This window comes from Vigna unguiculata, chromosome 1 (genome assembly GCF_004118075.2).
Source record: "Vigna unguiculata cultivar IT97K-499-35 chromosome 1, ASM411807v1, whole genome shotgun sequence".
Lineage (NCBI taxonomy): Eukaryota > Viridiplantae > Streptophyta > Magnoliopsida > Fabales > Fabaceae > Vigna > Vigna unguiculata.
In genome coordinates, this window is record NC_040279.1 from 18,350,506 (window position 1) to 18,359,999 (window position 9,494).

The window sequence follows — 9,494 nt, forward strand, 5'->3', positions numbered from 1 at the left end:
ACCTCTCATAAATTATTTGTAGAATTATTGAAATTTTAAATGAAAATAAGACTTTATTTAATATCAAAATAAACATTTTTAATAATTGTCTCCCTTCCTATTAAATTACCTATTTTTATGTTAAGCATTTCATTTATTTTTTTACGGGTATATTTTTTATATTAAGTATTAAATTAGTATGTCATTTGAAATTGATAGGTACCAGACTCGTTGATTTAGGTAAACTATATTTTAATTAATGGTCAATTTTTCCAAATCAATATCTCGTTGAATAAACATAGAAAAAGCAAAAGAAATAATATTGTTAGTAGTGGGAGTTATAGATAGACAATGCTAGCTAATTGTGGAAACATTTTGAAAAACATGTTTTAATCAGAACGGTGAGATTTTATGGAAGTATAGCATGCGAAATGCTTGATTAATATTTTGTTATGAATAATATAAATACGAGTTTTTAAAATTAAAGAGTGATTTATACTAAAAATCTTAATTTTAAAAAATTGTAATTATGAAATACGTATTAAAATATTATTTTTATTGATAAAAGGTTCGCGTAAACCATACTCAATATGTTACTAAAGATTAAACTAAAAGAGAATTATAAAATGACATTCAATAAATTATTAATTGCATTAAAAGCTTGTTCTGTTTCATAAATAAATATTTATCTAAAATGAACCTGTATACGTTTTAAACCTTTTTTTCTATTTCAAAAGTAACTGCTTGTACAGTCATCAAACTATACGTTGTAGCTTCCATAAAACACTATAAAAAATAAATAAATTCATAAAAATATAGAATTTTATCAATCTAATAGTTGATTATAAGTCAAAATTGAACATAATAAAAACTTATTTAAGTGATCCACCTCTTAGTATGCATAAAAGTATATAGTATAAAATCATATGTAAAATTGTATATATATTTTTAAAATGAGATGTGGCCATTGTGGTAAGTGGAGGGAGTATTACATATAGATAGAGAGATAGAGAGAGAGAGATAGAGAGAGAATTGTTCTTTATTATGCAAAGCAATCGAAAGGGGATAGTGTATCTACCAATGAATGTAAAAGATCCTCATTTTTAAAAATCCTTTTTCTTAGAGGGTGAAGAAGACCTAGTCACCAAAAGTTACCATAATAAAGCCAAATTTCAAAAGCATATCAGATTTCTCAAGTAGACCTGCAACAGACAAAGTGTTTAATTGGATAGTTAAATATATTTATGAGCATTTATTTTTAACTTTTTCTTTGTTGTTTCCTATTGAATTCCTTCAACATGTCAACCCATTTGAGCGTATATAATTTGTATAACGTGCTTTTTCTCAAATCTCTCTCATTCTGGCTTTTCATGCAAAGGGGTCTTCTCTTCTCTCAACACATTCATTGGTTTCTTTTTCACAGCACTGGATAAACGTGAATCAAGTTTCAAGATTAAGTTAGGCCTAAAGCCCATAAACCACCCATTTGCATTTACAAGGATGAGAGCTTCCAGATTGAGAAATTCTCTGTATCTTTCTCTCTCAGCTTTCTTCATACTTCTGGCATGCCTCCTTCTATATCACTACCCTGGATCAAATGAAAGTAGTTTCAGAAAGATGGTTCTGTTCAAGCATTCATCAACTGTAAGCACTCTGTAGATTCTTTTTAGCTTGTTTCTGTCAATTATACACACAAATTACCATAAGGTCTCCTCCAATCAGTAGGGGCAATGGAGTTTTATTTGGTAGCAATAGGTGATTGGTTTCGGTGATACATGTTTAATTTCTGATTTAGTTTTTGTTAGGAACTCACATTGGTAGAAATAAGAAAATAGAGTATTATATAAGAAATAAGAAAATAGAGTATTATATAAGAGTGAAGACTTATAATCTTATTACTTTTAAAGTTTTGGATTAAGGATTAAGAGTAGTGTCAATCTCTTATATAATTGGACTCAAATTTTATTAATGTTGTGTTTCTTTAGTAAAATCTCTCTTTAAACCTAACAGTTTTATGTGTGAAGAAATTGTTTAAGGGACTTAACTATACCATGCTAAAGGTGAAATAGTAGCAGAGTTACACATATGTATATAATCCAAATTAAGAAAACCGTTTTCAGAAAACAAAGCAAAAGAGTATATTGTGTCTTCTGTTTTAAGTCAAGTACTAATGTTGCAGCGTACTTGGGGAATTTATTGTTTTTGATATATTAAGGATTCTTATTGCATGCCCTGTTATTTGATATATTTGATTTTTTAGTCTCTTTGTGTATTAATTCTAGACTCTTTTGTCTGTTTGTGTGGATTGAATGATGATACAAAAGTATAAAATAAGCATATAAATTTGTGAATGTAATATAATCAAACTTTATTTATAAATATAAGCATATAAGGTATAAAATATTTTATTCATAAGTATGTTTTCAAAACAAAAAATTAAATGGAAATATATAAATATAAACATTTTATAAATGAGAAATAATTTATTGAAAGAAAATTTTCATATTGATAAATTGTAAATACATTTAATGTTTGATAATAATTGAATAATTTAAAATATTGTTAGTATGAATGAATGATTACCAAAGTATTTGATTTGATTGAATGCAGAAACTAAGACACATATGTGCAGAATTCTTTTTTTAACAAAGGATTATACCTTTTATTAACATTTTCATCTAATTAGGATTCAAATTTCTTTTGTAGGTGAGTGGATTATTTTTACATCGTCATGTAATTCTGTTGTTGCACTATATATCAGTCAAACTTGTTTAATAATGTACTGATATGTAATTGAATGGACCTGAAAGGCTTGTTAGTTACTGCAATATCAATGCAAACATACATTGACGTGATCATCAAAATAATTTTGAATTCTGGGTTAATTTGTTATTACTTCCCTATCAGTACGACCCAAAGAATGAAAAATTAGAGAATATGCTGAAGAGAGCTACGATGCCAGACAGAACTGTTATCCTAACAATGGTAGATGAATCATTGGCAAGTCCTGGATCTCTCCTTCAAATTTTACTAAAAAGTTTCAAATCAGGTGAAGGAACTCAAAGGTTAGTGAATCACTTAGTGATCATTGCCATGGACCTCCAAGCTTTTCAGTACTGCAGCTCCTTGCACCCCTATTGCATCCACCCTTCCATCTTTCCGCGTCATTTTGCCACAAAAACACAATCAATTATGACAACCTCGGCTGATAAGTTATTCACTTGGACAAAAAAGGATGTCTTGTTTGAAGTGATTCGATTGGGTTACAACATAATTTTCACGGTAAGGCTTTGTGAACAATACTAGCAACCTACTCTTTTCTAACGTTTTGTTGAGACCGCATAATTTTCTGGAGTCTCAATAAATTTCAGCACAGTGAAAAGAGTTAACATTCTTCAAGTTTGATGTAAAGAGTGATGGATGAATGGTTATTAGTTTACTTGAATTGATTGTGACTTTAATTCTGCAGGATCCAGATGTGCTGTGGCTTAGGAGTCCATTGATAAACTTCAATCCAATTAATGAACTCACAATTTCATGTAATGTGTTGAGTAATGGAGAAAGAGGAAGTTACCTGTATGATGAGGGTATATTCTTCCTGAAAGCAAATACCATTTCCTTCGAATTTTTCAACTATTGGAAATTGACCAAGATTCTTTATCCAAACGATCCCGTAGAAGAGTCCTTGTGTACAACAATAAAAGAAAGGCAAGATATAGCTGACACGTATGGCTTTCGGATTCAGCATGTAAATACAAGCTCTTTTGGAGGGTTTTGTCAGCTAAATAAGGATATGTTCAGGGAGGTTTATACCATTCAAGCTAACTGTTGTGATGATCTCAAAAGCAAAGTTCATGACCTGAATATTGTTCTGGATGATTGGATCCGCTTCAGAAAAGGTGCATCAGAGGACAATGCTTTGGATAAAATGGCTTTGAGGTGGCCGCAGAAGTGTTCCAGAAGAAATCATACTTAGAATAGAATCTCATGTTTAGCCGAACTGATATGTTATCTATCAGTCTAGCTTCAATGTCCATGTATTAGGAGCATCATAACAGGTTTTTTTCTGCTTCTATTTTGGAAAAGCTCTTAAAATAGAAACACCATAAAATAAAATAGCTTAAATATAGGACAATTGTGGTTTTGACAAAAAAATAGTTCAAAGAATTAGGTTAATAAAATGAATTTCTACTTTAAGAATTCCAGAAAGCCTATGCTACATACTACTTTACTGAAAAGTTAAACATCTGCTTTGGCACTTTTAAGTTGTTGAGCCGAAGAAAGGAAAATATTACACTTGTAACCTTTACCAGTGATATAGACCATTTTCTTTGGCATTTCAGTGAAATAGAAGTGATTAAATATCCCTCTCTTTTTATCTAATCCAGGAAGTCTTGACCTGAGGTTATTTCAGAAATAGTGATCCTATTTTTCCCAATTTTTCTTCCCTTAATATAAAAATCAGTCAAAATTAAACAATTGATCCTAACCATGAATAAAACTAGTTACTTATTTTATTAGCAAATAAACATTATTCTCTTTAAAAACACGACCATATTTTGCCACTGCCTACATTGCTTCTTCATAACTAAGTTTTTCAATTCATTGAACACCCTGTACCTAACCCTTACTTAGTATTGTTGAGGTCAAGGATTTCAGTAACTTAAATATATACCAGCTCAAATGGATGGAAAACCAAGCACGATAAAGACCACAGATTTGAAAAAAAAAGAGAAGGAAAGCTTAGGGCAGACAAATTAACTACTGTAACAAAAATCATTGACAGTAAATGGAATGACATGCACATACTCCAAAGTCCAAACTAAAGCAAACTTTGGCTTTTCTAACTTGTCCAATCTCTCTCAAGTTGAAGATGCTATACTAGGAAATTCAAGACGAAGAATATTTTAGTGTACAGTGAACAGAAATTTTCTCTTGTCACACATTTTCGGTGCATGGAACTCTTACATTTCTTCTTATCTGACAAGTAACTTTTGCCTCACTGGTAAATGAACATCATAAAGGGACTCTAGATTGATGCAAGAAGGGAGAATAAAACATAGACTGCGGCCAGATTTCAGAAAATCAATGCCAAAACAAAATTTTGATGCACAAATGAATAAATAGCATAACTGAAAATGAAATGTGAATTGAACATTACACTAACTGCGTCCAAGGAATTGAGTTGACTTAACAGAACTCATGCATAAAAAGCCTTTCACAATAAAATGTGAAGAATCGTACAAAATGTATGTGGATCATGTGGTTGAAATATATGGAGCGTCTACTTCTGGAAGATCCCAGTTATCATCATCCTCTACCTTCTTGGTTGTTGCAACATCTGGCTTGTTTTGTGCTTGAAATCTTGATTGAGGGCGCCTGAAAATAATGCAGAAAAGACAAATGGTAAATAATCTTTCTCAAGGCAACTATCTAACCGGAAGGATGAAACCTAATTTTGACAATTAGCGATCTTTCTGAATGGACCAACATGTGTCAATGGTTTTGGTCCGTCTTTTTATCACAGTCTAATTTTGCAATTTATGAGAAATAAGGCTGGGGAAGCGGGGAACTTTTATACAGATATCCTATAACCTAGATTATAATTGCAACCAAAATCCCATTTCGACTATCTTATCTGCACTCCCCATGTAAAAATATTTCCTTTACTTGTCACAACTCAAAACAGGAGACTATTTTCACACCGAGCACTATTTGACACAACTTTCTTCTTGAACTTATCCTCACATTTATCTATATAGAATGTCGGATGAATATCAAAAGACTCATTTTATCTTGCTCAATTAACTTAAAACGCATTCAAAATCAGAGCCATCTAATCTTTGTCCAACAGTTATAAAGGTGCTGAATGCATGATTGCCAGAAAAAGTGAGTGCACTCAACAGGGTTCTGGACCAAAACTATGTCTTAACCTTACTTAAGTTACCTAGGCTTTCAACTCCAAGAAATATAAGAATGGCGATAGGTGATACTTCCCTGAAACCAGTTATCTTACTGAGTTAGATCCTAACTACTCTTTGTCATATTATGAAATGAACTAAGGGCTCGATTGGTAATAAGGATATAAAAGGATAAGACAAGATAAGAAAAAGATAAGATAAAAGCAATATAAACATTAATCATATCTAATATTTAGTGTGTACAGTGATAACACCAAATAATTTTATGTTGCAGTGGTGATAGTTGTAGTGATGGTGGTAACAATGGTGATGATTATGGTAGTGATAACAACAGTAATAATGATGAGATGGTAGCAATAGATGGTTATGGTGACAGTGGTGATAGCGATACCATTGTAGTGGTGATAATGACAATGATAATAACAAGATAGTGGCAGTAGTAAGATGATGTGAGACTGGTAGCAACAATAATGGAAGTAACAGCAGTTATTATGATAATTTGGTGGCAGTAACAATGTCTACAACTTAAGTGGTGACACTAATGGTGACGGTGATAAGGTATTGGTAGTTGTTGCAATGAAAATGTCATGGCAATAGTGATGATAAAAATGATAATAACGATAATAACAATGATGACAACAATAGTGGAAATAGTGGAAGTGGTTGCAAAAATTTTGACAAAAATGCTGGAAGACGTCCTGCGTTGGCTGGTTACCAACTATGGTACTAAGAATGGCAGTTGTTGAGACAAAGATGATGTATAGAGGAGACAATATACAAGGGGAGGTAACAACAAAGGTTGTGAAATTGATGATGGTGGCAATGACAATGAAAGAAATGATGAAAGTGGTGGATATGAATGACAATGAGGACATTGATGATAAGGATGGTGATGATTGATGACACTGGTTGATATGAAGGTTGAGTAGTCTAACAGGAAGAGGAAGGTTGACTATCTTATCTTGTTACTTTCTAACTCAGCTCCGCCGACACGATAAATAAGAGGCACATTATATAAGATATTATATAAGATAGACAATAGGATAAGAGGAACTCGGCATACCAAATAATTTATTAAAGCATGAGAGGATAATTATCTTATCATATCCTATTATACTCTTGCCACTAAACCACTAAACCACTAAACAGGTTTATCCCTAATTAGTAGGCCCTTTTAATAACATTAATCCAACATAAAACATATCAAACAGAAAGTTAATAATAGAATTACCAGTTTCGTCCTGAAAGTGTAAGGGGTTGTTATATTAGTCTTTAAGGCTAACAAATTCTAAACATTTTCTTAAAAAATTTTCTAAATATTTCATCAAAGCAAGTCCCCCTAAAGATATATTTTTAAGTTACATACTTCTTTTAAACTTTGAACTAAGGTGATTGATGAATTGCATACTATTGATACTAATCTCAGACTTAATTCCACATAACGTATGGTTGGTAATTCAGTAAAAAATTGAAATTAAAATGCAAAGAGAGTGTAAGCACAAGCAAAGAAGGAACGAACCTGCTTCTGCTTTTACGCTTAGCAGCTTCGCGGTTCTTGCGTTTCTTCTCCTCCTGCTTGTTCTCAAAGAAGCGTCTCCTCTTGCATTCTTGTATGACTCCAGCTTTCATGACCTCTCTCCGGAAGCGGTTGAGGAGCCTCTCCTCGGGCTCGTTCTCGTCAACCACCACCTGCACGTTGTACGCAGATCGGAAGAAGAGCATGTTTGCGTGCGCGTGAGAAGGGTTCATTATCGCGTGCGAGGACAGCTCCGGTGAGTGGTGATCCTGATGTTGAGCACAGACCTTGTGGCTTCGAGGCGAAAAGCGCGTGAGGGAAGGAGGGTGCAGTTGTGGCTTTGGAGGGAGGAGAAAGGAGAGGAAGGAGGAGAAGGAGGATGAGGCTGCCATTGCCGTTGGTTGAGAATGTGAGGTTGGAACATTGTGGACACTTTTTCAATTTTGTTTTATCTAATCATCAAATAATATATATTGTATATATTCTTTTTTTAATTAAATTATTTTATTAGTATCAAATAATTTTCTTTTAATAAAAATATAAATCGGTAACTTTGATAAACACATAAATTCGTAATATATATTTTAATATTTGAACGACAAAAATAATAGTTATATTATATAAATTAAAATTTGTTATAATATAATATTATAATTTAATAGGTTATATTTTATTAACATGATAATTACATGTTGTATTATTAGTGTTATAATTGTTGGAACAATGATTAAGTCTATCGATGTTAGTGTAGTCAGCAAAATTAAAGTGAGAGTAGTATATTGGGTTACCTCTAATCAGTGTTTCTAGTTTTGTAGCTAGTACTATAGGGTAGTCTCTTCCTTGCATCTTTTTTTATTGTTTCAATTCTGAATTTATATAAATAGAGGAACATGAGAAAATTTCTTTAAGCCCTCTAATATTAATAAAATATAATTTTATTATATTATATTGGTGAAAATATATTTGATTTGTTATGATAGTAAAATGTTAACTATTATGATAATTATTAAAATATTAAAATAAAGATATTATATTATTAAATTTACGTTGAAAAAAGAAAATGTATAAAAAAATATTTTTTTAATATTATACCTATAATAGAAGCAATTATATTTCTTCTTTACCGTGATTATTACTTATTATGGGTCTTTTCATAAGTTATTAAAATTGAATATATTTATGAGGATAAAAGCATAATTAGTAAATTATTAATTTAATCGCAATATAATTGGTAATAAGCAATATAAGAACAAGAACAAAAATATATGAAACTATCATTAGTCCTATTTAAAAGTTTAAAACTAAATAAATATAAAAATGGTAATTTCAAACTCAATATTATATATATATATATATATATATATATATATATATATAATACATTTACAACATATATATAACAAAGATTTAAACATGACTTTCATCTCTTTTTCTCAAAATTATCTCTATTGTCGAGTCTTGCTTTCTCTTATATTACTTTTTATTCATGTGTATCACACGATTATAGCAAGTGGACAACTAACTATAGAGAAAAAGAGTATAAGGATAAGCTTATTTATTTTTATACATTTCTATCATGCATTTAGGATATGTAATTCATGATTTTATCAAATATGTACATTCAATTCATCCTTCCACATCAGATACAAAATAAACCTATGAGACTCTAGTTTTAGAGACATATATGTAATGTGTGAGAACACATATGAAGTTTTGCACCTGTCATGTGATCTCACAGTTGATTATAACAAAATAACAACCCTGACTCCATTTAGCCTAACTTATCATGATGGGGTTAGCTCTTATGAATCCTCTAGGTCACCACACTATTTCATACTGATCTCGAAGACAAGGAAGCTCCTTCAAATCTTACCACATAAACTCTAAGTTCCATGAGTTTGAGAGTTTAGTAAAGTTAGGATGACTTCATGTCATAATCCCTACATTAATGCATACAATACACTACTTCTCCTTAGAAATGACCATATTCATACAATTCATTATAATATCATTCATTAACATTTCTCAATAGATTTTGGACATTAAAGCCTAGGATTCCTTCAACCTAGCCTCATAAA

General features: G+C 31.1%; 2 protein-coding genes across 3 annotated transcripts; one reads left to right on the top strand and one right to left on the bottom strand.

Annotated features, from left to right (window-relative positions):
- The first annotated feature begins 1,456 nt into the window (after nucleotides 1–1,456).
- On the top strand, nucleotides 1,457–4,020 carry LOC114162593 (uncharacterized protein At4g15970-like). 2 transcript variants are annotated; one of them, XM_028046534.1, is made up of 3 exons: nucleotides 1,457–1,623; nucleotides 2,887–3,261; nucleotides 3,449–4,020. In XM_028046534.1, the coding sequence occupies exons 1-3, from the start codon at nucleotides 1,480–1,482 to the stop codon at nucleotides 3,953–3,955; spliced, it is 1,026 nt and encodes a 341-aa protein (XP_027902335.1). In that variant the 5' UTR covers nucleotides 1,457–1,479; the 3' UTR covers nucleotides 3,956–4,020. The 2 variants fall into 2 exon arrangements, with proteins under 2 accessions (XP_027902335.1, XP_027902343.1); XM_028046542.1 differs by having other exon boundaries at nucleotides 1,538–1,623; nucleotides 2,686–3,261.
- Nucleotides 4,021–4,978: 958 nt separating this feature from the next.
- On the bottom strand, nucleotides 4,979–7,849 carry LOC114174647 (30S ribosomal protein S21, chloroplastic). Its single transcript, XM_028059478.1, has 2 exons — nucleotides 7,420–7,849; nucleotides 4,979–5,358 (listed from the first exon to the last, which is right to left on the bottom strand). The coding sequence occupies exons 1-2, from the start codon at nucleotides 7,806–7,808 to the stop codon at nucleotides 5,238–5,240; spliced, it is 510 nt and encodes a 169-aa protein (XP_027915279.1). The 5' UTR covers nucleotides 7,809–7,849; the 3' UTR covers nucleotides 4,979–5,237.
- Nucleotides 7,850–9,494: the final 1,645 nt, after the last annotated feature.

Excerpts from the sequence above, each read along its gene's own strand:
- LOC114174647 (XM_028059478.1), bottom strand. The coding sequence starts at position 7,808 with ATGGCAGCCTCATCCTCCTTCTCCTCCTTCCTCTCCTTTCTCCTCCCT. Across the intron at positions 5,359-7,419 it reads AAGCGTAAAAGCAGAAGCAG|GCGCCCTCAATCAAGATTTC; the intron begins GTTCGTTCCTTC and ends CATTATTTTCAG.
- LOC114162593 (XM_028046534.1), top strand. The coding sequence starts at position 1,480 with ATGAGAGCTTCCAGATTGAGAAATTCTCTGTATCTTTCTCTCTCAGCT. Across the intron at positions 1,624-2,886 it reads TGTTCAAGCATTCATCAACT|TACGACCCAAAGAATGAAAA; the intron begins GTAAGCACTCTG and ends CTTCCCTATCAG. Across the intron at positions 3,262-3,448 it reads GTTACAACATAATTTTCACG|GATCCAGATGTGCTGTGGCT; the intron begins GTAAGGCTTTGT and ends TTAATTCTGCAG.